The 26,258-nt window shown below is 48.4% G+C and overlaps 9 protein-coding genes across 9 annotated transcripts; 5 read left to right on the top strand and 4 right to left on the bottom strand.

Annotated features, from left to right (window-relative positions):
• Positions 1-5,622: 5,622 nt before the first annotated feature.
• Positions 5,623-8,209, top strand: FOBCDRAFT_296871 (heterokaryon incompatibility protein-domain-containing protein; the record flags this gene model as incomplete). Its single annotated transcript, XM_031188876.3, has 1 exon — positions 5,623-8,209. The coding sequence occupies exon 1, from the start codon at positions 5,693-5,695 to the stop codon at positions 8,207-8,209; it is 2,517 nt and encodes an 838-aa protein (XP_031036141.2). The 5' UTR covers positions 5,623-5,692.
• Positions 8,210-8,811: 602 nt separating this feature from the next.
• Positions 8,812-10,375, top strand: FOBCDRAFT_229002 (FMN-dependent dehydrogenase). Its single transcript, XM_031188877.3, has 5 exons — positions 8,812-8,973; positions 9,025-9,368; positions 9,416-9,876; positions 9,928-10,136; positions 10,187-10,375. Exons 1-5 carry the CDS (start codon positions 8,919-8,921, stop codon positions 10,348-10,350), a joined length of 1,233 nt encoding a protein of 410 aa, XP_031036142.1. The 5' UTR covers positions 8,812-8,918; the 3' UTR covers positions 10,351-10,375.
• FOBCDRAFT_229001 (uncharacterized protein) lies at positions 10,376-11,518 on the bottom strand. Its single transcript, XM_031188879.3, has one exon. It carries the CDS (start codon positions 11,387-11,389, stop codon positions 10,424-10,426), a length of 966 nt encoding a protein of 321 aa, XP_031036144.2. The 5' UTR covers positions 11,390-11,518; the 3' UTR covers positions 10,376-10,423.
• A 130-nt stretch (positions 11,519-11,648) lies between these two features.
• On the bottom strand, positions 11,649-14,270 carry FOBCDRAFT_252142 (uncharacterized protein). The gene is made up of 5 exons (XM_031188880.3): positions 13,975-14,270; positions 13,790-13,930; positions 13,630-13,739; positions 12,520-13,577; positions 11,649-12,471 (listed from the first exon to the last, which is right to left on the bottom strand). The coding sequence occupies exons 1-5, from the start codon at positions 14,029-14,031 to the stop codon at positions 11,804-11,806; spliced, it is 2,034 nt and encodes a 677-aa protein (XP_031036145.3). The 5' UTR covers positions 14,032-14,270; the 3' UTR covers positions 11,649-11,803.
• A 687-nt stretch (positions 14,271-14,957) lies between these two features.
• On the top strand, positions 14,958-15,812 carry FOBCDRAFT_228999 (acid phosphatase-domain-containing protein). Its single transcript, XM_031188881.3, has one exon. It carries the CDS (start codon positions 15,064-15,066, stop codon positions 15,730-15,732), a length of 669 nt encoding a protein of 222 aa, XP_031036146.1. The 5' UTR covers positions 14,958-15,063; the 3' UTR covers positions 15,733-15,812.
• FOBCDRAFT_321825 (CRAL-TRIO domain-containing protein) lies at positions 15,813-17,614 on the bottom strand. Its single transcript, XM_031188882.3, has 3 exons — positions 17,250-17,614; positions 17,053-17,194; positions 15,813-17,000 (listed from the first exon to the last, which is right to left on the bottom strand). The coding sequence occupies exons 1-3, from the start codon at positions 17,456-17,458 to the stop codon at positions 16,029-16,031; spliced, it is 1,323 nt and encodes a 440-aa protein (XP_031036147.2). The 5' UTR covers positions 17,459-17,614; the 3' UTR covers positions 15,813-16,028.
• A 1,089-nt stretch (positions 17,615-18,703) lies between these two features.
• On the top strand, positions 18,704-20,259 carry FOBCDRAFT_242495 (uncharacterized protein; the record flags this gene model as incomplete). Its single annotated transcript, XM_031188883.2, has 3 exons — positions 18,704-18,856; positions 18,946-19,834; positions 19,871-20,259. The coding sequence occupies 3 exons, from the start codon at positions 18,704-18,706 to the stop codon at positions 20,257-20,259; spliced, it is 1,431 nt and encodes a 476-aa protein (XP_031036148.2).
• A 731-nt stretch (positions 20,260-20,990) lies between these two features.
• Positions 20,991-22,294, bottom strand: FOBCDRAFT_187411 (uncharacterized protein). Its single transcript, XM_031188885.3, has 2 exons — positions 21,837-22,294; positions 20,991-21,788 (listed from the first exon to the last, which is right to left on the bottom strand). Exons 1-2 carry the CDS (start codon positions 22,165-22,167, stop codon positions 21,091-21,093), a joined length of 1,029 nt encoding a protein of 342 aa, XP_031036150.2. The 5' UTR covers positions 22,168-22,294; the 3' UTR covers positions 20,991-21,090.
• Positions 22,295-24,385: 2,091 nt separating this feature from the next.
• FOBCDRAFT_165861 (uncharacterized protein) lies at positions 24,386-25,362 on the top strand (the record flags this gene model as incomplete). Its single annotated transcript, XM_059608428.1, has 1 exon — positions 24,386-25,362. The coding sequence occupies one exon, from the start codon at positions 24,386-24,388 to the stop codon at positions 25,058-25,060; it is 675 nt and encodes a 224-aa protein (XP_059465594.1). The 3' UTR covers positions 25,061-25,362.
• Between the last annotated feature and the right edge of the window lie 896 nt (positions 25,363-26,258).

Here is a 26,258-nt window from a genome sequence, read left to right as displayed (position 1 = left end):
TCCTCAGTCGAGGAAACCTGAGGAGATGTATCGATGTACAGGAGGACGAGCCTGCGAGGCAAGGGGTTTCATCGTGAAGTTGATGGAAGATAGCTGTCTGGCCAGGAGTGGTTATACATGGACGGAATATCATAGAACTGATCTGCAATCTCAAGGTTGAAAAGATCATAAACGCAAAGATAGCTTTGTCTCTCGGCATATCACTCGAGTATTGGGGGATGGGGAAGAAATTGTCATCTGAATATCGTCTTTGAATTTTTGGAGCGGGCAGCTTCTTTGGTTGATGTGTGAGAATGGAAGCAGTTGAATTTGAGGCTGATTGGGACCGAAAGAGAGTCGAGGTCGGGGGTGCAAATGTTGTGACATACATGATGCAAAGCAAGCTATGCTGGTCCTGCTGGAGCTGGGAGTACATATACCAACAACCCAACAACATTGCACTTTGTCGTATTTGAAAAGAGTACAAGGTTTTTGGTCAAGTCTTGCTTTTGAATATATAATTCACTCCAAAAGTTTCAGAGGGAACCGTTTGACTTGGAAGAGTAACAAATTGCTGTTTCATTAATCTGCGGCCATTTCACAGTAAACAGTCATAACATCATTTTCATCAGTCAACCAATTATCTTCTATCCATAAAGGTCGTTTTAAGTCCAAGATATAAGAGTACTTTTTATCTTTACTCAATTCAGTAGAATTCAGTTGTATCTTTCCATCACGTCACTATCGTCATGTGCCTGCCCTATCTGGTTTTGAGAACCCGGATAGACACGTGAGCACCTTGATGGCCAACCCTGATGTCTTTTCCAGTGCCAACACCACCAAATTTGATGCGATGGCCTCGAAAAACAGCCAGAAATAAAGTTGATCACGGATATTGTCGATGCTGATGTAGTGTGCGTTGCATCATTGTTGCAGCGTCTAGCGGGAGGACCCTGGGGGTTGTTGATAAGGCTGAGACGGTGAGAAATGAGTATAAGAATGAGGTTGTCCCTTGGTTTGACTCTTGGAGTCTTCAAGATGAACAAGCACTTGCTTGGTCATTGATCGCCGATTACAGGTGAAAGTCTTGAATCGCCCTGCACCTGGGAGAGAATACTTCTCTGATCAGTGTCCGTTTGCTATGCCCGAAAAGTCCCATGGATCGGTGGACTCAAGTTCTTCCATGGAAGTAATATAACAGCAGCTCGACTATCTTCAGCCACCAGCCTCGATCATCACGGAATCCTTCTCTTGGATCGAGAGAACTCGCCTCCTTTTGTTCATCGCTTCCTTCGGTCTCCCTCGGTACCGACCTCGACCTCAACCCGGACTCAACTCAACTTCTCCGACCGTGGATACAACATTTACCTCAACAAGCTCGCCCACGCCCTTTCGCATGGTCCACGACCCATGGCCCCATTATCACGGCCTTGTTACTCCTGAGTCTCACGACAAAGCCATATCCCTGAGTCCCCCCACGAGAGATATCCCGGTTCGACTTTCCATGATGATACAAACTACCCAGCCGAGTTCCGAGACCTTGTCCCCATCCCACGCCTTGAGATTATTATGACTGGATACAAGACCAACTCAGGTGTCATTACTATCAGCTCGGACCGGGTGGGGAGACTCTCGGTTCCCTCGTATGGAAACGATGCCTGGATCCCGGATTCCCTCCGTGTGATAGCGGACTTTGGTGTGTGATGATGATGTAGTGAAGTAGTTGATGCTCATGATGAGATGATGTTGTTCTGCCCTTGGTGTGTTGTAGAAGGGCAGAGAGAAGACGCTTGGCTTCAGCTGATCCAATAATGATCACTCTACCAGAGATACCTGGTGTTGAAGACAGTAGGCATTCTCATGTCTTAGCATGATCGTCATGCACAGATGTAAGTCTCCGCCGTTATCTCTCATGTCCCAGCTTCATTCTTTGTCTAGCCCCTCTTTCTCTCCGTTATTTCTCTCAAGATATCTTCTTCCCTATCATCATGTCCGTTTGCCGCGTTAGACGTGGGTCACGACAGCTCATCGTTTCCCGTGGATCAATCACACACTCTCGATCCCATTTTCACTCCCACATCCGCACCCACACCTCCGGTAGCCCCATGGGTTTCCCATGACTAAAGTCTCATCATGCACGGGCGTAATAGTCCTACGCTTTCACAAGTGCTTTAGGATATACTTTCACTGCCTTGTGTTTCCCATCCTCACTTGGTGTAAGAGGACCCAACACACCAATCATTGCCCAATCTTGCTAAAGATGCATGCGCGGGATGCATGCATGAATGGTACAGAACTGATGGACTCTGAACCGTCAATGTATCGGGTTTTGTGGTCCCCATCCATGCCCACGTTGTTCTCGATTATCCCTCATCGATTCGTCTCACTTGTGCCTATCACACTCCGTTGTTGTTGATAGGCTTGTTCATCACACTGGTTCGTCACGTTCACGTATCACGATGATGAACTAGCCCTCGTTATGCAGCTACTGCATGATTATCTTGGCTGTTGATTATCATTTCAGCGGCAAACGTTACTCGATTGTCGTTGGCTTCACTTTAACATGACCATCCATCAAACATAGCTCGTCTGCTATTGGTTGCCTCACATTATCCGTCCGTCTCGTTGTCTTGGTTCACTACCCCACTCGGCGAATAAGTCTAACTCTTATTCCTCACATGTTCATATCCGTTCTCATCGCTTCCTCTTACGCCTTCTCACTCTGTGTACCCCCATCCGGCATATCGATTCTCTTGATTCGTCCACGTACAGGACAAGACATCTCGGTAGGCCCGAAGGGGAACTACCCCGGCTTCAACGCAGGGTCTCGAGGTACAACATCCTTCTTGTCTTTCTCTTGCAACCCTAGTTCAGGCCCCTACTCACCGGTGTGGACAAGGAACGAAGCTATTTTAGTCAGTCCGGCTTGAGCCGTTCTAAAGCTCTATCATCGCTGGGATGAACCCCCACTCCCAATCGTCCAAGTTCCATAGAAGCATGACTTGCTTCAGGTGTTGCCTTGTCCCTGGCAGCTAGACTGAGCTATCGGAAATCGGCTCAAGCTAAGACATCCATAGATACTGGGCATGTCTTGAGAACTACATCTGCATGCGTTACGTGGCGATCCCATTGCGAGGTCAGCAGCAGGCCTCAGTAGCATACCAATCCTACCTATTCTGGAAAGAAACTGCCAGTTCCACATCTAATGCCGTTCGGTTCAATAGGATCAAGTCTGTATTGCAACGCTGGCAGCCATGAAACTCGTTTCGCAGTGGCTGCATCTCGGGACGGCGCGAGTAGAGCTTGAGCTTGAGCTTCGCGGTGGAGAGCTCTCCCTGTAGTGGAGGCTCGGCGCAACCACTATGCATCATCTCGGCCAATTACAGAAACATGGGCCTCCCACATCGTACATGGGCATGCGGGGTGAAGGTCACTTTGACTTGGGAGGACCCTGAGACTTGGTTGGATTCAAGACAAGTTGGTGATGCACATGGAGTGGAGTCACTCCCACCTTCCTCCACGCCCATGCCCACGCTGGATGCGATAATCAGGCAACTGAGAGATGGAGTATGATGGAAGATGGCTGAGAATATGAGGGTTGGAAAAGTATAAGAAGGGCGGTTCATCTCGCTCAAATTGGGTTTTGTTCATCATCCAACAATCTCACTCTTCAACACACTCAACACTTACAACTTTTTCGAAGACCTTCTTCACCAACAACTATCAACATGTCTCCCTGGTGAGCTCCTCTCAATCTGCCACTGCATCTTCATGCTCCTCGAGCTTGAACGAGTTGTAGTGATGAAACACCGAATGTTTACTGACATTATCTAGCTCTTGCTGTAACCACGAGGCCTCTGCCTGCGGCCAAACCTGCTCTTGCTGCAAGGTGAGCTCTTACCAAACACAATATCATATACAGAACAGATCCTGATTACTTGATAGCACTAAATTCCTTCTTCCATCACCAACGACCCTCGGCAATGACAACCACACTCGCAGGCCTTCAAGGACCATGCTTCCATGACACGATACAGGAGGACATCTCGATGCGAGGTCATCAATGCGAGATCAATGAGCAAGTCGGAAGTACAATGGAAAGAATGGAAAGAAAGAAAGAGGCATGCTGGCGATGAACTGGAACCGCCAACTTTCGATGGTAGCGCAGTTTTAGAGACAATTGAAGCTTGCATGCCTTGAACATGAACCTCATCTCATGTGATATCCTGACTCGCCTTACATGGAACTGACCAATAGCACATAGATCTCGATTCTTGCAGTTATTATCGGAGCGACATGATATTGTGTATGGTGAGGCTATTAGAGTTTCCTAGCTCTGTACTAAACAATGTCACACGCAAGAGATAGAAGCAGATGATCCTTGAGAAATCCGAGATAGCCGCTGCAACCGTTGGAGGCTAAGCTGGGAATTATGCTAGAGATGGATAAGATCAGATGAATTTGACCCCTCTTTTGGGCTGTTTCATGGAGACGACCAAAAAGATGGCGTTTCTGGTTCGATGTTGGCATGGAGGAGCGCGACGGTCCGGTTTGACATGGGTGCGATGCTGTTCACCCAGTGAAAGGCAGTCAAAGTCTTGATGGAATCATTCTTGAAAAAGGCAGTGTATTAACAGTGAGATCCCGTCGCACTCATGATCTATCTTTGGCGACAGGATCATCTCTCTAGCTGCGGATCAAACCAGATCCTACAGGGTACATCTCGTCAAAGCGTTTGATCTGAGTGAGATTCTGTGATCGCTGCGCCATAAAAGGATTCAAAAGCCACCTAACAACCCACTTGTACAGCTCAGTCATGCCTACCCAATACAGAGCACAGTCGTCAGTAATTGTGAGGCTGTTTCACAATCATCAAATTACGTCATCGTGAATCTTTGCTCATTTTTTTCATCCTCTGCATCTTTCAACCTGCCAAGTCATTGCCAAGTGAGGCTGTGTACGCCAGCCTCGTTCGCAAAATATCAGGCTCTTTTTGATTAAATGCAGTCTTTATTCAAGTCTTTTTGGTGGTATTATCGCCCAGGTTGAGAATTAGTCCGTGTGGGTGTCTCAATTGATCCTTGCTGTGTTCATCTCGGATCGAATCTCGCTGCCGCTTTTTCTACCAATATCTAATTTGAGGCGAGTAATATACCATCAGCGAATCTTCTCTAATATTTGATGACTCTTCTCTTATAACTGAAAGGACCTCTTCTTCTTTACCGCTTCTTTCTTCCTTCTCTACTTTGTCTCCATCCCTTGGCCCCCAAGCCCCGCTTCACGAACCAACCTGCGCCGCGTTTTAAGGACTTTGACAAGTCTGTTGGTTGTATTGATCTCGAAATAACCGCCTGATATTTAACTTGGCAGCGGCTCTGCTTCTTTTTATAGCGACTGCCTACTACTCATCATCTACCGAGTATTCTACATCTCAACTCTCCCTTTTTATTTCTCTTCAGCGTTTATTCCCCTTATTCAAACGCCACTAATAAGAAACACCCCTGCTCTTTTTTTTTTTCCCTTTCTATTCTTTTTTTATCTTTGGCGCCAGCGCCAAGAGTGGAGAACCGGAATCTAGCAGCCGAGACGGGGGTCAAAGACACCCGGTTTCCCCCCGAGAATCACGGAGCTTCAACGGCGCCAAAACGACTTCATCTTCGGGCAGCCGAACTCAAAACTCACCAAACTCACTCTCTCACGATTGTATGTGACAATGCCGGATATGCTGGACCCAGGTACTCCGACCATCACGCCTCCCGTCTCACCAGGCGGTGGCGTCGAGAGGCGTCGGTCACGGAACCCTCTCAAGAACATGATGCAGCATCTCACTGTGGATCCTCCCCCGGCTGATGACGACCGAGAGCCCAGGAGAGCTTCTCTCATACGGAGAATCAGCTGGCGCAAGAGTCGCAGTCCCTCGGCGCATTCTGATAGATCGGGAGGGCAGGCGCAAGACCCCAATCTGTGCACTGCGTGTGCGGGTTGGGCGGCTGATATCGACTCTACGTTTGACACCATGGATGATTTCTTCACGAGAGCTCTGAATCCAACATCTGCGGATACGTTTGAGAACAAGGAGCATTCGTTAGGGCGGTTAAAGGAGCTTGAAGAGAATCGCTTCATGACAAAATGTCCCCTCTGCAAGCTCTTTCTCTCAGTGCACATTCCCAGCGAAGGAGAGGGCGATCTATATCTCTCTGGTTTCTCAAGTCGCGATACAAATTACCTCATCGACAATCAGAGCATGTTTGAGCAGGGCCACTCAGCAAAGAATAAGATCAAAGGCGTTAGCCCAGCATATCTAGGCGTCGTGCCCAAAAAGAGCGGTGATGGCGCGTTGAGCTGGGATGTGAGCGCTGATTGGTTCCGTGGGTCTGGTATGCTCTATCGAACAATGCCTGAGCCACCGAATGAACTTCTCAGCGCTAGATCAGAAGGGAAGCATTCGCGTGCGAATTCTATGACCGATAATGCCGGTTGGCAGAAACGTGGTATTTGGGGTCGTGAGTTGGAGGGCGTTATTGATATGTCTATTGGAGTGGATTGGCTACGGTTCTGCGAATTCTATCACCAGGGACGATGTGGCCGAAAGCCCGTTACGCGAGAGATGCCGGGTTTCAAGCTCGTCGACTGCGCAAAGAATCCTCCTCAGGTGGTCACTGCGTCCATCACAGAACGGTATGCGGTTCTGAGTTATGTCTGGGGAAACAAGACGACAGAAACATGGCCCAAGGTTGTATGGGACGCTGTTATTGCGACTAAAGATCTCGGTGTCAGATATCTCTGGGTTGATCGTCTTTGCATGGAGGAGGTTCAACCCGCGGAGCGGATGCAGCAGATTGCAAGGATGGATGATATCTTTGAAGGTGCCATATTAGCCATCATTGCAGCTTGCGGTGAGGATGCGGATTATGGCCTTCCTGGCGTGGGATCACGAACACGACCGGCTCAGCCAAAGTACGAATTCGTCAACTCCAACATCACACTTGTATCGAGTCTTCAAGATCCACGGTTGGCGATTAAGAACTCAACGTGGTATCAGCGAGGCTGGACATATCAAGAAGGTCTTCTTGCGAGACGGCGCTTGATATTTACGGATCAGCAGATGTATTGGGAATGCGAGGGCATGTGCTGTCCTGAGTCGCTCATCCTACCGCTTGAGTATTACCATGACATGGAAGAGCAGCGGATGTGTGACTTTATGCGTCCTGGTCTATTCAACGGTGTTTCATTCGTCGATGGAAGCTGGGAGCGTTGGAAGAGACTACCCGGCAAGGCTGAAGACCCAAGTACGCTCAGCATCTTCCGAGAAGCAGACCAACATATCGGAAACTACACAAGACGAGACTTGACTTATGACCGAGATTCGCTAGATGCGTTCCTCGGAATGTTAAGACGTCTCAAGACCACCGTCGGTCGCGGTAAGATGTTCAACATCCTCGGCATTCCCCTCTGGGCACCACAAATGGATCAAGGTCCAGCAGTCCAAGGTCTCCCACGCACCCGCGACATCTTTGCTCTCTCAACATGTTTCTGGCACCACAAAGAAGGTGTCATCGCCACAAGACGTCCTCACATGCCCAGCTGGACATGGGCAGGTTGGAAAGGCCCCGTTGATCTCTACTCCTCTATCACAGTAGTAGATCCTGACACAAAAGCCGTTCAACGCAAGCATAACCACCATCACTACGTCTCTGCCACGCACGTATCGCGCAACGACCCTAATTCTATCCGCTGGACATACTCACCCAACATCGTTCTCGTTAACCGCGACGGAAGCGTAGCCTATGACTTTGGCGCCTCGACCGCTGTAACTGGCATGCCCCCCTCACCACCGAACCTACACATCCGCCCCTACGGCATCCACGTCCCCAATCCCTTCGTTCTCGACCGCGTAAAAGCACGTTCTCACCCCGACGGGTGGATCTTCAACCGCGTCAGCGTAGACATACGGATGAGTCGCGGGGCCGGTTCAATGCGAGAGTACATTGAGCGCCATGCGCGCGGTGAACAAATGACGGTGCTGTGGTTTGTGGAAGAGGCGCTTGTAATGCTTCTTGTTGTTGAGAGGACGGAGAGGGAGGGGAGGATCGTGTGGGAGAGGGTTGGGAGGATGAGGATGGGATTTCCAGAGGAGGCGAAGGATGTTGTTAAGAGGTGTGGACGGTTGGAGAAGATGGTGGAGGAGTTGCCGCTTCGGAGATTGGGAGAGGATATTGTTATTGAGTAGGGGAGTGTGTTATTAGGGTAGTATATATTGTAATATCAGGTATTTCGAGTGAAATGGAAGCCTGATGAGTGAAGCAAGCAAGCAGGTTCTTGGTGAATGAAGCAGTCGTAGTTCTTGCTCAGAGTTGACTTCGTTCACTGTGAGCCGAACCAAGTTGTGTCGGAAAGATGTTTCTGGGAAACTTTAGTGAGATGAGCCTGCATACGGCTAAACCCTTCATCTTCTCATCATGACTTGCTCAAATCATGGTATCGAATTACGACAGTAGCACGATGGGCTTCACCATCCCGACAATCGGCTGAGCGCTGAAACTCCAGATTAAAAAATGAGATAAAAGTTAGATAATGTGAATTCTTGTATGATCATACAAATCTCTTGTATCCATTTCTTCATAAGTGAGTGCTCGTTTGGCTCAACTGAGGTACATCGGAGAGAAGGCCGAACAAGGCAAATCTGGGCCACCGGCAACATGACCGTGTCGATGCCGCGGTGCCACTCGCGCCAAAATAGCCCGAGAGACGGGTCATGATTAAAGGTGAGGAGTCCGATTGCGGGGACTGATATAGCACTAAGATGATCTACAGATACTACGTAAAGATATAAGAAGACGGCGCATGATGAGCCGACGATAACAGTAGAACCTCAATCCAAGTCGAATACTGTGACAATCAGGTTTATTTCAGTGGACTGAACAATTGTAACCGCCATCATGAGTGATCTCGCAGCAATGGAGTCCGAATCTCCCAACATCCCCTCCCCTCGAGGTATTCACCCTCACCCTCACCCTCTTACACTACACTCACTAACATCTCCAGAAATCCAACTCCCCTCCTCCGTCCCCTCCCTCGATCAAATCCTCTCAGCACACGACTTCTCCCTCGCGGCGCAAAAAGCGCTATCACCAAAAGCATGGGCCTTCTACTCCTCCGCCGCCACCGATTTAGTCACAGTCTCCAAGAACAAGGAACTCATCCGCAGAGTCATGCTCCGCCCAAGAATCCTACGAAATGTCGCTGAAGTCAGTATAAAGAGGAATATTCTCGGCCTGGAGAGTAAGGCGCCGTTCATCATGTGTCCTGCTGCCATGGCGACGCTGGCGCATCCGGATGGTGAGCTTGGTTGGAGTAGAGCAGCTGCTAGTGAAGGAATCTTTGAGATCGTAAGCCACTTACCATGTTCAAAGTGAATATCTACTGACCTTGTTAGATCTCGAGCAACGCTTCATACTCTCTCCCCAACATCATCGGCGCAGCTCCATCAGGCCATCCCTTCTTCCTCCAACTCTACGTAAACTCTCACCGCCCCAAAACAATTGAACTTCTCCGCCGCGCTCGCTCCCTGGGCATAAAAGCCATCTTCGTAACCGTCGACGCCCCCGTTCCCGGAAAACGCGAGGCCGATGAACGAGCCCCCCAAGCTGTTGTTATAAAATCTGCCATGAGCGGTAGTGAGAGCAGTAAAGATGGTAAGGGCAGTGGACTCGGACGGTTGATGGGGCAGTATATCGACAAGAGTCTTTCGTGGGAGGATTTGGAGTGGATAAGACGGGAGAGCTCTGTGCCGATTGTGCTGAAGGGTGTCCAGACTGTGGAGGATGTCAAGTTGGCGGTTGAGTATGGTGTTGAGGGTGTTATGTTGAGTAATCACGGTGGAAGATCTCTCGATGGGTAAGTTCACTGCTATCCACTTGGAACAGACGGTTTCTGACAGATCTGCAGTGCTCAGGCTTCTATCCTCATCCTTCTCGAGGTCCGAAAGCGGTTCCCCGAAGCCTTCCAACATCTTGAGATTTTCATCGACGGAGGCTTTGAACGTGGATCTGATATCCTCAAGGCTATTGCCCTAGGGGCTACTGCTGTTGGAATTGCAAGACCGTTCTTGTATTCGTTGGTGTATGGTCAAAAGGGTGTTGAGCACCTTTCACAGAGTAAGGTATCTGAATGGTGTTTGTGTGGTAGTGACTAACATACTGTTTAGTTCTTAAGGATGAGCTTGAAACATCTATGAGACTTGCTGGTATTACTAGCCTGGATCAAGCGACGCCTGAGCTCGTTAATACTTTGGATGTTGACCATTTGGTTACTTCTGGACGTATTGAGCCAAGCTCAGTATCACGAAGAGTCAGGTCTTCAAAGCTGTAGGAGAGGAGTTGCGGGATGTTTGACTATACCCATTATGAATTGATAGAGATAGAATCACTTAATAATAAAAGTCCTACGATGAACTCTTCAACCTCTCCTGAAAAGCCTTGACAGCATCAACCAACTCCCCATCCCCATCCAACCCAAGCCCCTTGGCCCTACTCGCATCAAACCACGGCGGCCAGCTCTTAACAATCTTATACAACGCCTCATCCTGCTCTTCTTTAACATAAGCTACCGCCTCTTTCCCACCAACCTTCTCAACAGCATCGAGGATATCCTGTACACTTACAGTAATACCCGGAAGATTTACAATCCTCGACTCTCCAAACTTGTCAGCGGGTATATCCTTGATCTTGATCAGGTTCTTGATGACAGTCGCTGGGCTGCAGATCCACATTGATATATCCTTCGGCACGGGGAGGACGTTAGGAATGCCCTGGAGACTTTCGCGGACTATTCCTGAGGCGAAACTCGATGCTGCGGCGGAGGGCTTTCCAGGTCGAACTACCACCGTTGGCAATCTCACGATGCGCCCATCGATCAAACCCCTTCTCGAAAAGTCATTCACCAACAACTCAGCGATAAGCTTCTCTGCACCATACGAAGATCTCGGCTGCGGCAGTGTCTTTTCCGTAACATATCCCTCCTCCGGTCCATAAACAGCACAAGAACTCGAAAACACAACTTTGACCCCGGGGAGTTTATTCCTCAGGGCATCGAGAACATAGCGCACTGAATCAACGTTGACTTTAAGACCGAGATCGAGATTTGCTTCTGAACCGCCGGACATGAGCCCGTGGAAGAGATAAACTGCTTGGAAGGGCTGAGACGTTATGAGTTGCTCGACGACAGAAGGGTTGGTGAGATCTGCGGCGAGAGAAGTTATGCGTTGGGCGTTTTGAGTTGGGACGGGAGGTTCAGAGATGTCGGTTATTGTGAGATGGATAGAGGGTGAGGAGTTGAGGAGGGGGGCTATGATTTCTTGGCCGATGAAGCCACCGGCGCCTGTGATGAGGATATGCTGTGTATTGGCCATTTTGGTGTTTGCTATAGCTAGGCTAGTGATTGTGTTAGTGATTGTGTTAGTGATGAGGTGAGTGAGTTGATGTGTTTAAATGGTTGTCTCATCGGATAAGATTGATCCACTATCGCGGGGTGAATGAGGTTATCCGCGTCCCCCGCAGAAGATGATGCGGAGTCGACGGAACGAAATCCGAGATGGACAAACTGTGGAGAGAAACTGCAGCAGGTGGAGGGGATCGTCATGTAGATTGGGGGAGCAGATATGATACATCTCTAGCCATGGTTCACTCAGATACGGGGTAGTTATCCGATCACGGAGTCTCTTTCAGCCATACAACGGATAAGAATGATCTCTTCAGCTTCATACCCAAGTCCTATCACATACAAACAACCAGGTATTCCCAAACAAAACGCCCGTTCAACCATCCTATTGCGGCCTCATCCCATAATCAGCCTCGGGATACGTCGGGAGCGACTGTCCCGAAGCATCAACCGTAAACATACTCGGATCAAACCGAAAAACCGGCGAGAGCCCAAAACTCATATCGTAGTCAAAGAACGTATCCCCATCCATATCAGTATACACCTGATTCCCCGGCATCACCATATCAACATGCTCAACCGCATTATTATACACCGCAGGCTGTACCTGTCCCAGGTCTGGTGTGGCCAGTGTCGCAGTCATGCGCTCCAACCCGCCCGCCATGAGATTCGCAAGATGCCACTTCCCAGCTTTCAGCGATCTAAACTGCCGGACCAGATTCGTCGTTAGATCGTGAACGCGCTGGCGCTCGATCAGATCGCTGCCGTACTTCACTGCGACTTTTATGAGGAACATGCAGGCAAAGGCGGTCATGGAGAGCATGTACGAGGGCATTCCTACAATGCCGACTGCGACGTCTGGGTCGGTTATTATGAGGTCGATGATGGCTGTTGCGGCGTTGACGGCTTGCATTGCGCAGTCGAGGAAATAATGAGGGATGGGGGCGTCGTTGGAGAGACCGCGGAAGATGTGTGAGTAGAGATGGATCTGGGCGAAGTTGTAGTGAAGGATTGTTCCTTTTCGAGGGAATGAGCCGATTTGGGTCCATTGCTCTGCGGGAGGTTAGTATAATTCGGGGATAAGCGCTGATGTTGACTTACCAGGTAATTCTCCCATCCATCGAGTATACCACTCATCCAACTGCCTTCTGAACTGCAGTATGTGATTCAGGTATACCCTCGGAATCGGCTCACCCTTATCCGTCCCAAAGAGCTCACGGATATTTCGCAGAATACTAACCAGCATAACCTGGCCAGTCAACCGCTTATCCTCCTCCGTCGCAACTGGTGACTTCAAGAACTGCTCCCATCCCTGAATCGACGAATCCTCCTGAACAATCGAAGGCCGTCCGTACAAAGTAGCAAGGTGTTGATCACAGATGTACAGTATATACCACAGTCGAGCACAATCCGCCGCCTCCTGACTCTGCTCCTTGATAGCCTGGTTATAGCTATTATGCAAATTACACTCCGCAGCGCGTCGAATAGCATATCCCGAGAGCATCCAAGAAAGATCGCTAAGCCAATATGAAGCAACACACATGGCGCGAAGATAATCACGATCAATGCGGCGCTCAAACATTGACTTTTCCATGAGGCGTCGGAACTCTCCACTGCAGATTCCGTAGATGTTATCGGCTTTTGGGTCGTGTAGTGCAGCTACTGTGAGTGTAGCAGCGGAGAGGATTGGACTCTTGCGGCGGAGCTCTTCGAGGGTCATGTATCGACAGCCGATTCCGTACATATACCGATCTAAACGGTCGCGATACAGAGAAAAGAGACTTTCTGCATCTGCTAGCGAAAGCGCACCGCGAGCGATAAAGTCGTTGATGGCGTTTCCTTTTTGGGCTTCAGGATTATCCGGTGATCGTAAAGCGCTGAGTTTAGTAAGAGTATAAAGTGAGTGAATAGGCACATAAGGAAGGCCCTCATCCTCAGGCGTCGCTTTTGGTGAGTTATCACATGAGGGACCACGGAATTCCTCTTGTGATACAGATAGGTGATGTGACGTATTTGCATGGTCGTCTTTAGGTGGTGACCCTTCTTCTCGGGAGTTGATACTCTGTAGGGGTGGAAGTTCTGGGAGGCTGAGTTTGGTCATGACTTGTCTTAGAGCGCTGTGCATTTGCTCTAGATCTTGGACCACGGATTCGGAGAATCTGGGTGTGTTGGTTATTATGAGGTACTGGAGCTGAAGTGGTTAAAGCTTACTGTGACTTTTCATCCATGATAGTTTGGAGACTTTTGCTCAAGACACATCCTAGATTTCTCTCTGCACATCTCCGACATGGCGGGCCACTTTCATCCATCAAGCATTTGATCTATCACCACAATTAACTCTCACTCATACTCTGCGGCTTCTCGGTCTCACCTTGTGTTTCCGACATGCTGCGCACGCCTTGATCTTGCGTGAGATCTGAGGAACAGTACCGTCGTTAGACACGACGCCCGTGATGCTTTGTCGATGAGAAGCTGTTCTCCCGTTCCCATTTGGACGAGCTGGTGTCGGGGCCTGTCTTGTCAGCCAATTCTCATAATGAGGACGTCAAGACATACCGCCGCATCAGCGCTGGTCGCCGCAGCAGAGTCCGACCACGTTCTCTTAGCCATCATGAATGCTTCTGTTTCCGTCTTGAGTCCCTGTCAATCACTCAATTGACCGTGTCGCGTGAATGAGTCGATCTTCGCGGCCAACCCCTGAACACCTTCAGATCGTCAAGAATGACGCACAGAAGCACAAAATCGCTTATTTCTTAGACATACGCTCAGCGGCATATGCATATCGCAGGGGTTAATACCCAGGGGATTGCAGCTTTCGGCAAAAAGAGATCAGTTCTTCAGGTTAAAAAGAGTCAGGCAAATGTCCAAGTTAAATGGGGAAATGTCCCCCGACTTGGACTAATTACCTCGGGCCAATTAGAAGCGTGGTATTTTGCTCAAAAGGACCCGTAATTTGCCTCCCCGCAATCGCAGAGAGTGCGGGGTAGCCGAAGTAGGAATATAGAGGTTGACATTCAACCTGGACTGGCTTGGCCAAGACTGAGTAAAGAGATTTGAGAGATTCAGCAAGCATTGCGATTAGTCGGTATAATTTCCATGATTAGGCGAATTCAATGTAGAAAGCGCTATTTCTTGTGAAATAACTTAGAGTACGAGGGGTAGATCACTTGCTCATGGTCATTCACCAGCATAAAGTAGTCATGGGCAGTTGACCAAGTACCTGGAAAGATAAAATTCTGATTGCCATGGATCTTTGTTAGAGATGAATGAAGGAGAACAACACAAAATTAACATAGATTACAACAGTTAGCAGAGATCAAATTCGGATGATATCTCGGCTAGAGTCTGGCAACAGTCCTTGTTATGTAATACTGTGCTTGATGTTGTGAGAGAGATATGAACATAGAACCGCTACGACGTTAACCGTCAAAACCTACGGCCACAAAGTGGATGAGAAAATCTACCCTAAGGCAGTCGCGTCGATCATAGCAACGTTCAGCTGCCTGGTCAGAGCACGCACGTCAGCGACGTCACATCCCCCCACCGCGGGGCGACAACAAAAAAGTCCCAACTTCTCAACACCAAACCTTCCATCACCACGTCAAACCCTCCCTCTCTATCACTCTTCACCTCAGTAATCTCAAAATGCCAAAGAAACTCTCCAAAAACCCGCTTCCGCCGAGCACCTCAACCCTCTCTACAATCTCAACAACATCAACATCATCCACCGCCCTCCCATCCTCCCTCGCCGATCCCACCCTTCCGCTCCCCAAGCTCATCGTCTTCGATCTCGACTACACCCTCTGGCCATTCTGGGTAGACACCCACGTAACACCACCCCTAAAACCCAACTCCTCACACACAAGCGCCACAGATCGATACGGCGAGGACTATGGTTTCTTCAGCGACGTCCCTGCCATTCTTCACGCCCTGCCGCGCGCCGGTATAAAAATCGGCGTGGCATCGCGAACTTCTGCGCCGAGCCTTGCGCGCGATTTGTTAAAGATGCTGCATATCACTGGACCAGAGGGCGGGAAGCCAAAGAAAGCGCTGGATGTGTTCGAGGGCTTGTTGGAGATTTATCCAGGGTGCAAGATCAAGCACTTTGAGAGCTTGCAGAAGAGGACGGGGATCAAGTATGAGGATATGCTGTTCTTCGATGATGAGGTGAGGAATAGAGATACGGAGAGTTTGGGGGTGACGATGTGTCTTGTTAGAGATGGGGTTACGTGGGGGGAGCTTGAGAGGGGTGTTACCCAGTGGAGGAATAGAAGGGGATATATCACAAGACCAGAAGTTCCAGAGATGGAATAGACTTCGTAACGTCATTGCTAGAATAGAGTTCAATAGAGGCACGCGGCATAGAAGATCAGGATTAGGGAATAGAATAAAGAAGGTAATTGTTCAAACATTAACAGGGAATCACGATTATGTATTCACAACCATATCACCGCTTCAACGGGAGGTTCTAAACATGATACGCCAAACAGAAAGGGATATACTCCGTGTACTTCAACCAATATAGTCCATCTCGTACTTCAAACCATCTTATCCAAAATTTGCTTCCAGGGTATGCCAGTCTTTGCCATCTCTAGGATATAATACTTCTATCACGCAGTAGTCGTCTGTGCTGCGACAGGCTTGTCGTCCTGCAGCTTCAGCTTCTCGTTCACGTCATCGCTCAAGAGCGCGTCGTCGGTCTGAACGCCATCGTCGTGTGTTCCTTGAGGAGATACGGGGTGTCCGTTTCCGTTGAGGGCGGCTGCGTCGTTGGTTTCTGCTGGTGTTTCAACGACTGTTTCGCCGCTGGAGATTTCTACAACAGGCGCGAGACCAAAGGTCTTGGGGATTGTACAGATTCTCTCGTTTCGAGGCTGTCCGTCCTTGGAACCCTTAGCCATACAGACTAATCTTCCATTAGAATCCTCCTCCCACAATAACGGCCCGCTAGGAAACGTCTTGTGTCCATTCTCAAACTCAACGACGCCCTCCCAGTTAGGATCAGGGTTGCCGAGTTCTCCAAAGTTGTAGTCAAGCTCGCCGCCATACTTCTTGGGAATGTTTCTGGGCTCAATGTACTGCTCCAGCACACTCTTGACCTCATTATGACCAAGGATGAAAATCTTAGAGACAGTGATAGGATCGAACCAACGCTTGATCCAACCCCAAACAGTGCTGAAAAACGCCGGCGCACCAATCACGAATATGCGATCCAGCGTCTCGGGGTAATGCGCCGTAGCAAGTTGTGAAGCAGCCTGCATATGCTGCTTAAGATTCCAGAACTGCTTCAGCCCCACGCCCGAAATATCCACAATGTTTGTGCTCAACGTAATAGGAACCTCGGGATGTTCGCGGTCGAGGAGTTGTGTGCAGAACGGCATGTTGAAGCGCGTCAAGTTCTCGTACAGAGCGAATAAGCGCAGCAGGCCGCTTGGCGTCTTGCCGTCCGACTTGGCTTTGGAAAAGGTACTCGATGCGCCCACCTTTTCATACTCGTGGACGGTCTTGGAATCGAGGGTCTTGACTTCAAAGACGTAGAGGGGAATTCCGCGACGGTCGCGTCGGCCGGTCCATTGGGGGTACTACAGATGAAGAGTCAGCGCTTGGCATTCCCGAGTATTCCGAGAGACATACGAGGCGACGGCTGAAATCGTAGGCGCTTAGATCAATGGTGTCGTATAAAACGTCCAAATCATTTGCCTTGCGCCAATCTTCTGTCTCCTTGAATTGCTGATACGCATCCTCGACATTCCATCTTCGCGCGCGCAAGTATCGCCTGTAGAGAAAAGCTGTTAGAACCCTGCTTATCAATCGCTTGCCGCAAAACCTACAAGATCAAAGGATCATCATGAGAAGGCGGAGGTCCAACCTTCAAAAGACCCCTCTCCTCAAGGACCTTCTTAAACTGCACAAAAGCCTCCTCCTGCTTCTGCGTCAAATGCCCCAGGTGGCCATAAGGATAAGCGTAGTCTGCAATGGTAGAAGCAGTAGAGGTGATGCGAGCGGCTGGAGCGCCGGTAGCTTCGAGAGTAGAAGCCATGGGGGACAGCGAGATCGGAGGGTATGATATGATAACCCGGAGATATGGATTATTTTCTGGTCTGTGGGTGGTGGTTTTGAGGGAAGTGAATGGAAGGGAGGGAAGAAAAAAAGAGACTGCATGAAGGGGAAAATGTGACGGAAGCGCCGGAGTCGCTGACAATGACGACAGTGGAGTTAGATTGGATCTGACAGCGGAGACTGGGGGGCGATTTGCGAGTTTTAGGGCTGTGAGTGGGGATTAGAGTTGTCATGGACCTGATGATCCGAAAGCCGGACAAGTCGGCCGAGAATAGTAAAGGGAGGAATTCTGAGACAAAGAATATTATTTGATACATGATTAGTATAGGTTTAGACAGGACTTGGTAGACAGAATAGAAGAAAGTCCCGTGGTGAAGTCTACTCAAGTGACGTTGAAGGCAACATGTGTGTGGCCCCGTCATGTCCCAACCGGAGAATCTTCATAACTTTATCATGACAGAAACAATGAAACTGTAATTGAGGCATCATGACTTCGAATTATTAGTGGAGCCAGCAGAAACCTCGCTAAAAACAACTCACGTTGTTGCGGGCGTCATAGTGCGGTACGGGCCGCCCGAGGCTCATGCAACGCGCGTTTACTTTCAACGGCCAAAATCACAAGCATCCGTAACCCTTCGGAGCTTTTACAGTACAAATCTGGGGGATCTACCGCAGGGATTGACGTTGTTCACAGGGCTGAAACAATCTGCGCTTTGATGCTGATGTATGTAGGACGGTGCCTGGTGATGCTCTTCACATGTTTCACGGGGTGTCGAGAATCGTGTGGCTTTTGCAGAAACGGTTTATCGTGAGGTTTTTACAGGTCGTTGAATCAGAGGTGTTAGGTGGCACTTTGTGTGCTTCAAGTTCGTATAACGTGTAGTAGCTCAATACCTTATCACTGACAACTTCATATGGCCTGAAAGCATCAACCTCAGGTTCTGATTCAACAACACTACAAATTCCTCTATGAATCACTGATATTGTTAGGGGTTATCCTCTTCGAAATTGCCAAAATGCATGTCTTAATATTGCTTCATCACTCGCTTCAAGCATGGCCGGAACTGTCACGGCTCCAGAGAACCGCTATTCTCAGATTTACTAACGTGACTTAAACATCCTTCTTCACTGCTTTCAGTACCCTTTCAGAAGAATATAATAAGGGCTCTCTGCTTCTCTTCTTCAAATCACCATATTTCTCTTGACCTTGTCCTTGCCTCTCATCATGGAAGGCTCGCAAGAACCAGCGCCTATTCAGGCCGATCTGGACAACCCTAGGAAGCGCGCCGCCAGCAGATCTCCCTCAATCCCTCCACCACAGGCTCAGCAGTTCAAAAGATCTCGCTATGAAGTCGATAATCAGGATACTAACGACCATGTGAGAGTCCCATAAAGTCGTACATGACCTCATCATCGACAAAGCACCATGATAGCCTCTTCTTCATGAGCTGACTTGTATCTTAATAGGTCATGTTTCAACCAGCTCCTATTCGAAGTATTCTTCCATCCGCTGCTCTTCTTGGGTATATAAAGGAGACTCAACCTCGCCCTTCGTACTTGGAAAAAGTCGATAACTGGCTCGAAGACACTTACCCTTCAGATCTACGCAAGACATCACGTTCAGACTGCTTCATTCTAGACAAGGACTTCAAACCCATACTCCTAGAAAGATCTCATTCTGCTCCAGCCGTTATGTCAGGTAGAAAGAACCTCACCGGTCAAGCTGTCACCTTTGAGCTGGCGTTTTCTCCTAAATCCTCCCTCAAGCCCTCGTCTCCCGGATTCACTTCTCAAGAAGGGGGGCCATCTATTGACCCGACACCAACTATTTACCCAACAGCCACTGGCACTCCTAATCGATCCAATGGGCCTCTCGTTGAGAGTGCGCTTTACAGGGACTGTAACCTGGCTCTCAACAATATCCTTCTACTCGACTCTCGAACTGAACTCCCACCTCATATCTCAACACTTGTCGAATCCCTCAAGAAAGGTCGATCTTCCCCTGAGCCTATACCCCAAGATAACGATGATCTCTATGACATGGAGGCAGGTGCCAGCGAAGCAAAGGTTGAAGACTTTGTTCGAAACAACGTCATTCCCCTTAGTTCCGGCATAGATAAGATCAAGCGCAGCGATCGTGTCTTTGTAGGTAGGACCATTATTCCCATCACTAATCCCTATGCGAGAATCAGTGTTCCTGTTCCCGATCTCCTATACGGGTACCGCTTGTCTGCCTTCGAACAGGACCAGCGAATGCAGATCGCTACATGTGGTAACTTTGCGTTCGCAAACAGCGAAGGCCTCACCTTTCCCTTCTTCGCAGTCGAGTTCAAAGGCGACGGACCATCCAGCAAAGGTAGTCTCTAGGTGGCGACGAACCAATGCCTGGGAGCGTCCACGGCCTGCATCCACATCAGCGACAAGTTGAAAGACAGACTTGAGAAGTGTACGGATATTGAGCCCAGCAAGCCACTTGATAGCACGAGCTTCAGTGTTGCCATGAATGGAACCGAGGCTCGATTGCATGTCTCTTGGAAAGATGGAGAGTTCATATATACGCAAAAGATCAAGACGTTCATTCTCCAGCGACCTGAAGAGTTCCTCGAGTTCCGCAGATTCGTCCGGAATATTATCGATTGGGGACGGGATGAGCGCTTGGAGTGTATAAAGTCCGGTCTTGATGTGTTGATCGAGGAAAGGGAGATGGCGACCCTGAAGAACAAGCTTTCTCGTCCAAGGTCCAAGTCCGGTGGTAGCGCAATCCGCCTACAACCATACTAGAGCACCTTGGTGGAAGTTCAGTCCTGTATGGAGACGATTGGAGGAGCTATGGTTCGGGGTTTTGGGATCTAATATGGTCAAGAGGACCCTTGTCTCTGACGACGTTGAACAGCCGTCGCGACCGGCAAGTCATCATACATGAGATTGAAAGACAGGGAGACTACTGAGCGTTGTGTTATCTGGCGTTGTTTCGGGTCATTTTTGGAGCTTGTATTTGGCATATGGGAGATTCAGAACTTTTTTCAGGGCGTTTCGCTATGGTTGGGCCTAGGTTCTAGAGAGTGTGGTTGGTCCAGATAGTCGGATAATTGCTGCAACGAAGGATCCCAGGATCAGCTCAGAAGTCCATTGTTTCTAGAAATACATAGGATCCAATATTTGGATACATTTGCGAGGCTCGTTTCTGTGGCTCCATCTACCATCTAAGAATATTCTAATTATATTTAAACGCGTAAGACTCGGATGAAATTCTGATGATCTACATACCACCACAGGTATCACTCGAGTAGGAGACCAATAAAGGGATGGGTTGTGCAGGAGTCGTGGAATAGAGTTGGGGCGGGTCAAGAGCATCACAATCTGGCATCCTTCGTCATATTCAGAGACTTTAGTCTTCATGCGAAGATGGAAGACTACAAGCTATCGTTACTATAGGTGCAGTTTTGCAGGCATTTTAAGCCACTTGGATGTGTAAACGAATGGGGCACTTGGATGCGACGACATTGTAGGTATGAGAGTTACATTGTAAAACAAATGGCTTGGCTTGCTATTAATCTATCATCGATTCTCCTCTTCAGTCATCGAATCTCCTTATCAACACCACCCCATTCATTACCACGACGTGTGTCCTCCATCAATCACGAGGTTATTCCCCGTCATGTAGCTACTCGCATTGCTCAACAAGAACAACGCCGCACCCTTAAACTCCTGCGTCTCCGCCAATCTCCCCATTATGATCTCCCTCTCCCACTCCTCCCGCATACCAGGTACTTCCTCAAAGTTGCTCGCCACCATAGGCGTCATGATATGTCCAGGACTAATACAATTGACGCGAATCCCTCCTGTGCCGTCTTTCTGAATAGGACTCCATTCCATAGCAAGATTTCGCGCCAGTTGGATAACAGCTGCCTTGCTAGAATTATAAACGGGGGAAATAAGACCGCGGTTCGCTTTGAGGCCGGAAATACTGGCGATGAGGCAGATGCTTCCGCGTTTCTTGTACTTCATCATTTGCTTAGCGGCGGATTTGGCGGTCATGAAAACACCGGTGTAGTTGATGGAGAGCATGTGTGCTACTTCATCTGCTTTGTATTCCACGGTGGGCGAAATGTGCTGGACGCCTGCTGCGGCTATCACGCCGTCAAGACCTTGGTTCTCATCTGCGATGGCGGTGATGAGCTCATCGAGACCTTCGGCGTCTGATACGTCTTGTTTGCGGTAGTGTAGAGATCCGCCCCATTCTAGAACGACGCGTGCTTGAGCTTCATGCCATCCTTCGTCAGGCTGATCAGCACGATCCAAACAATACACTGTACTTAAGTTAGTTCCTGTTTAGTTCAATTGTGTGGTTGACATACCTTTTCCACCAGCTTCAACAAGACTCTCAGCCAGAGTCAATCCAAGACCTTGAGCACCACCTGTGACGATAAAGACCTTTCCGGCGAGTTCAAAGTCGGAGAATCGCTTGCGACCGACATTTGTTCCTCGCGGTAAAGTGAGTTCATGAGCAGGATTCTCTCTAGGGTCTGGGTTCATTGGTTTTGCGCTGTCATTTTCTGTGGTGTGCATTGATCGTTGGCAAATTGGCTTGCAGAGGAATGGTGTTTGCCGAAGAGCAGCTATCCGTCCATGAGAGTATGTCTTGCTAGCGATTGAGCAAGTTGCTCGCTTGAGTATTGATGCAGACATGTTGAGAAAGCTACCGTGTAAGTTGAAGTTGAAGTTGCGTAAGATAGAGATCAATTGACAAAGACATCAGGATTTGACCGATATCGTGAAACTTTGTAATCATTCATCTCAATATTTATATCGTTCAGTCTGAAATTTTGTTACCAACACTGACCATTTCTTTTGCTGAATCTGACGTCTCGGCTACGTAAGCATTACCCAGCCCATCTGACCAAAACCTCCCAACACACGATGACACGGAGCTTCTTAGCCACGAGAATGCCCTCAAGTATATGGGGCAGGGATCCATACAATCTTTTGTGACCGGAGCTTCATGTCCGCCTGTAAGATCTCTCATCTCAAGATCATGTTACCAGCCTAACCCCTTGGCGTGAAGGCAATTGACGTCTCAGATGCATCATCTCCCAAGGGTCCAGTTTTTAAAATATGAAACAGAGATAAAGAGGCGAAAAGTCGTCGTGACAGCTGTGGCTGTGGACGGTACCTGAATTATTCCCTGCCACGCCTGCTTGATGGGGTGTGAAGCTGACATGCGTGGCCAATGGGGAACTTGGATTGCCATCCTTTTTGTGATGCAATTGTTGCTCATGGGAATCCTTTGATCGGCGAGAATACCGGAACTCATGCTCCGTTGTATTTAACTCATAATTAACATCAACTTGTAAAGCTGTTTATTCCATATGTCGAGCTAGGTGGTTTCAATGCTCCGGGAGATCTAAATGGGTCATTACGTATGAGGCTTATGGCGAAACGGTGATCAACACCATTCTGCCCCGATTGGCTACCATCACAACCTCTTTCAAATCATTGGCTTTATGGAGAGTTGTGATTGATGCACGATTAATCAGTCCAGCCAATCTTCTACGGTTCTACACTTACATACCTGGCATGTCAACATGGCCAATTCGCACTGGAGCCCCTCAGCCTCGGTGTACCTTGATATAAATCCCATGTTAAGAGGGAACAGCACTAAGAGTTTCTCATCATAAACCCATTTACAACTCCCGGCAGCAAAAATGAACAAAATCAGCAAAACATACAACAGTGAGGATTCCCCAGTCGTCACCGACCTGAGTACTAATTCACCGCTTCTCGGCTTGACGATGGGAGAGCAGACGGGATCCCGTATTCTCCAAGAGCTATGGTCGTATGTGACAGCAGACCGTAGTAGCTGCAACATTAAGGGTCATTCTGTGGTGACTGTTGGTGTATGTCTCTATACTCCTTCAACCGGGTGGTTCAATAGAGGCGAGTCTAGCAGATTATAAGCCGCTGGTGTTCGAGTTTCGGGTATCTTTGTCAGATTGAGAAGAGGCCAACCTTTGAGAAGGCCAATTTAAGTTTTGAAAGCCTCACCCAAGTTCACAATTGCCTCTTGAAGGATACATCAGAGCATCCTTAAGTGTACATTCTGTCGATGGCAGGGGAAGCAGCTCGAAGCTACAACTTCTTCTACGGCCATCAATTTGCCAACAAGCAGTGTATCATGGGCAGTTGATTGGCCCGTATCAACATTTCAAAAAGCTATTATGCTTCAGTTGAAGCCTCAAAGTTTATGTGCGGTGGTGAAGTGACCTTGATACTCTGTTTTATCTCGAGATAGTTTGAGGTTATATCTCACATGTAATGAGACACCCCCCAAGCTCATTACAAACTTGTGAGCGTTGTGAGCACATCTTCAAGCTGTATCTTCCACGCTACATCGTCCCCATATTGCGTTTGATGTTCCCGATTGCTCTCAAACGACGGCTTCCTTCGTCACTTATTGTCAACATCGACAAGCATGCCTCCACGAGGACGAAATATCTGCAAACAAAGTTGCTGGCTGCGAGGCTTGTATGGATCGAGATTTCCTCACATACTCGCGTTGTGATGCTTTGCCAAACGTTGTTTCTGCAGATAACCTATCACTCGCGAGAGAGTCGGAGGCTACAACCACACTATTGGTGATAGCAATGGGCGTGTTGAACTTAACTTGCGTGTCTCGATGATTCTCCTCTTTCTCAACTTATTTATTACGACGCCTGGGCCATAACTTACCTTCAGATATCTCGGGAAAGAGACACACAGTAGAGTCCCTGACTTCTTCTCCAACCAAGACACACCAGGTCACTTCAACTCTACACTGTCAATATTGCTCGTAGCTGCAGAGACAGCTATATCTTCTTCACTTCATCATTTCCTTATTCCAGAGCATACGAACGAGTAGTATACCACAATGCCGCGCCATCGCGAGATTTGCTATGAGCTTCTCATCAAAACTCCCGGGCTATCGTTCCCCTATCTCACCAAGACAAGCCCCCAATTTTCAATTGCCTGTACAAGAGTCTTTAGCGGCTCACCTCTGCCACCAAACATGACCCCAACGGAGGTAGAAGACAACATCTGCGAGTTCTTAACCGAATGTTGTAGCAACTTCCACTGCCTCACCATTTGCCCCAACCACGATCTCGTCGCGCCACCATGCGCATGTGAAGAAAAGAAGACTCAATACTACGATCACATTGCTAGCAGTCTCAACAAATCTTGGGAAAGACCTATTGATCCTAAAGACATCAAATTTATAGTCGAAGCAATCTTGTACGCTCGAATCGAGGCCATCAAGAAGAAGGGGATTAAGAATGAGATCGGGCGGGCAGATAACCTCATCCTACTCAACGCTCACATCCTCGTCTGCACATTCGCGGAGTTCAAGCATAGCCATGGTTACCGTCCTGTGGACAGTCTTTTCTGGACTGTCACTGGTGCTATTGAGCAGAAACAAGAAGCTAGAACGAGGGTAGAAACGGTTCTCAGGCAACGAAAGGCTAAGAACGTCAAGTCTGTTTCGGATGCTGGAAATCTTTCTGTGGCAGATTCGGCTGTCACTGACGAAAGGTTCGTAATGCTTTAGACCTGTTATCGCTGTAAGCTGACTCTCAAAGGAAACAATGAATGGCTGGCTCTACAAGGCCTCGACTTTTGCAACGAACCGAAGATTGTTTGGACGTAGCTCGGGGCTATACATAGCTTGTGTCTATGGAGAAGCGAAAGGGGTTTGTGCAGTTTGGAGTTGGGGATATTGGTGTTCAATAGCGGACTCTGGCTAAGAATCATCGATTTTGAAGCTGCCAAACGGAGTTATCCATGCCGCAAATGAAGGCACCTGTGCTTTCTCACCAGCGAGTCCCAAAACGGACGTGCCCTACACAAGACTCGAGCAGTTTTTCTATGAGGGTATGAACCTTCTTGGTGTTAGCAATGTCTTTAGGTAGGTAGCCTCAAGAAGCAAAAAAACTTAGGATGTCTACTCTAAGTGATAAAAATATTTAGGTAAGTTTAGTGTGAATTTAGAAGGCTTCTTATTAGTTATTTTTATCACTTAGGATGAAGGTCTCAATTTTTTTTGCCTCCCCTAGGGTAGTCATCGTATTTGAGTTTGTAGAAAAAAGTCGTTAATTCCGAGTATGCTGTCGCCCTGCCATGAAGCATTGAGAGATGGTACAGGGTAACTCCATTTCTAACGTATGATGTGGAAACAGGTTAATATTCAACAGCAAGGCCATATCCTCAGCCGGCCGAAGTGCTCAAATAAACTCTCGATATCTATCAAAATCTTTCTTTTACCCTACGGGGTTCTTATATATTCGAGAGATGTCGTCGTGAAGTTCATAAAGGAGAATTTAGCCGCTCACAAGTCGATTCAGGTTCCCCCCACCTATTGGAAATGTCCGGTTCTCATTGGCTGAGATGTAGTTTGCGCGGTTCAGCTATGCAGGGGCTTGGGCCTTGGTAAAAGCTGGCATCAGGCGATGACGAAAGTCAAAGCTCGAAAGTCAGCTCCTTTTTCGAATGACGATGAGAATTGAAGTGAGAGTTGTTTTGAATATTAAATGAAATCGACCCCAAAAAGACTAGAGGTAGCTCATAATACAGCACGAGTTCATACATAAAATAATTATGCTGTGACGAATTGTATTTCAGGAAAGTTCTCCGATTAGTGGCGCCTTCACGTGCTTTCGAACAGGTTAATTGTCGTCATCGAAGCCATCACCACCTCTAGATAAGCTTGGACAAGCGTTTCAGTTGGTGTCGTGTACAACCAATGGATA

The sequence above is a fragment of the Fusarium oxysporum genome, chromosome VIII (genome assembly GCF_013085055.1).
Source record: "Fusarium oxysporum Fo47 chromosome VIII, complete sequence".
Taxonomy (NCBI): Eukaryota; Fungi; Ascomycota; class Sordariomycetes; order Hypocreales; family Nectriaceae; genus Fusarium; species Fusarium oxysporum.
The sequence above is the reverse complement of the archived record's forward strand: the minus strand, read 5'-3'. Positions and strand labels throughout refer to the sequence as shown.

What these genes read in the sequence shown, in the direction of transcription:
- FOBCDRAFT_229002 (XM_031188877.3), top strand. Translation starts at nt 8,919, where the DNA reads ATGAGTGATCTCGCAGCAATGGAGTCCGAATCTCCCAACATCCCCTCC. An exon ending in GTGAAGGAATCTTTGAGATC is followed by an intron (nt 9,369 to 9,415) that starts GTAAGCCACTTA and finishes TGACCTTGTTAG; the next exon opens with ATCTCGAGCAACGCTTCATA. An exon ending in GGTGGAAGATCTCTCGATGG is followed by an intron (nt 9,877 to 9,927) that starts GTAAGTTCACTG and finishes ACAGATCTGCAG; the next exon opens with TGCTCAGGCTTCTATCCTCA.
- FOBCDRAFT_229001 (XM_031188879.3), bottom strand. Translation starts at nt 11,389, where the DNA reads ATGGCCAATACACAGCATATCCTCATCACAGGCGCCGGTGGCTTCATC.
- FOBCDRAFT_252142 (XM_031188880.3), bottom strand. Translation starts at nt 14,031, where the DNA reads ATGATGGCTAAGAGAACGTGGTCGGACTCTGCTGCGGCGACCAGCGCT. An exon ending in CGACCAGCGCTGATGCGGCG is followed by an intron (nt 13,931 to 13,974) that starts GTATGTCTTGAC and finishes CTGACAAGACAG; the next exon opens with GCCCCGACACCAGCTCGTCC. An exon ending in CAGCATGTCGGAAACACAAG is followed by an intron (nt 13,740 to 13,789) that starts GTGAGACCGAGA and finishes TTGTGGTGATAG; the next exon opens with ATCAAATGCTTGATGGATGA.
- FOBCDRAFT_228999 (XM_031188881.3), top strand. Translation starts at nt 15,064, where the DNA reads ATGCCAAAGAAACTCTCCAAAAACCCGCTTCCGCCGAGCACCTCAACC.
- FOBCDRAFT_321825 (XM_031188882.3), bottom strand. Translation starts at nt 17,458, where the DNA reads ATGGCTTCTACTCTCGAAGCTACCGGCGCTCCAGCCGCTCGCATCACC. An exon ending in CATGATGATCCTTTGATCTT is followed by an intron (nt 17,195 to 17,249) that starts GTAGGTTTTGCG and finishes TTTTCTCTACAG; the next exon opens with GCGATACTTGCGCGCGCGAA. An exon ending in ACGATTTCAGCCGTCGCCTC is followed by an intron (nt 17,001 to 17,052) that starts GTATGTCTCTCG and finishes CTTCATCTGTAG; the next exon opens with TACCCCCAATGGACCGGCCG.
- FOBCDRAFT_187411 (XM_031188885.3), bottom strand. Translation starts at nt 22,167, where the DNA reads ATGTCTGCATCAATACTCAAGCGAGCAACTTGCTCAATCGCTAGCAAG. An exon ending in TGTTGAAGCTGGTGGAAAAG is followed by an intron (nt 21,789 to 21,836) that starts GTATGTCAACCA and finishes ACTTAAGTACAG; the next exon opens with TGTATTGTTTGGATCGTGCT.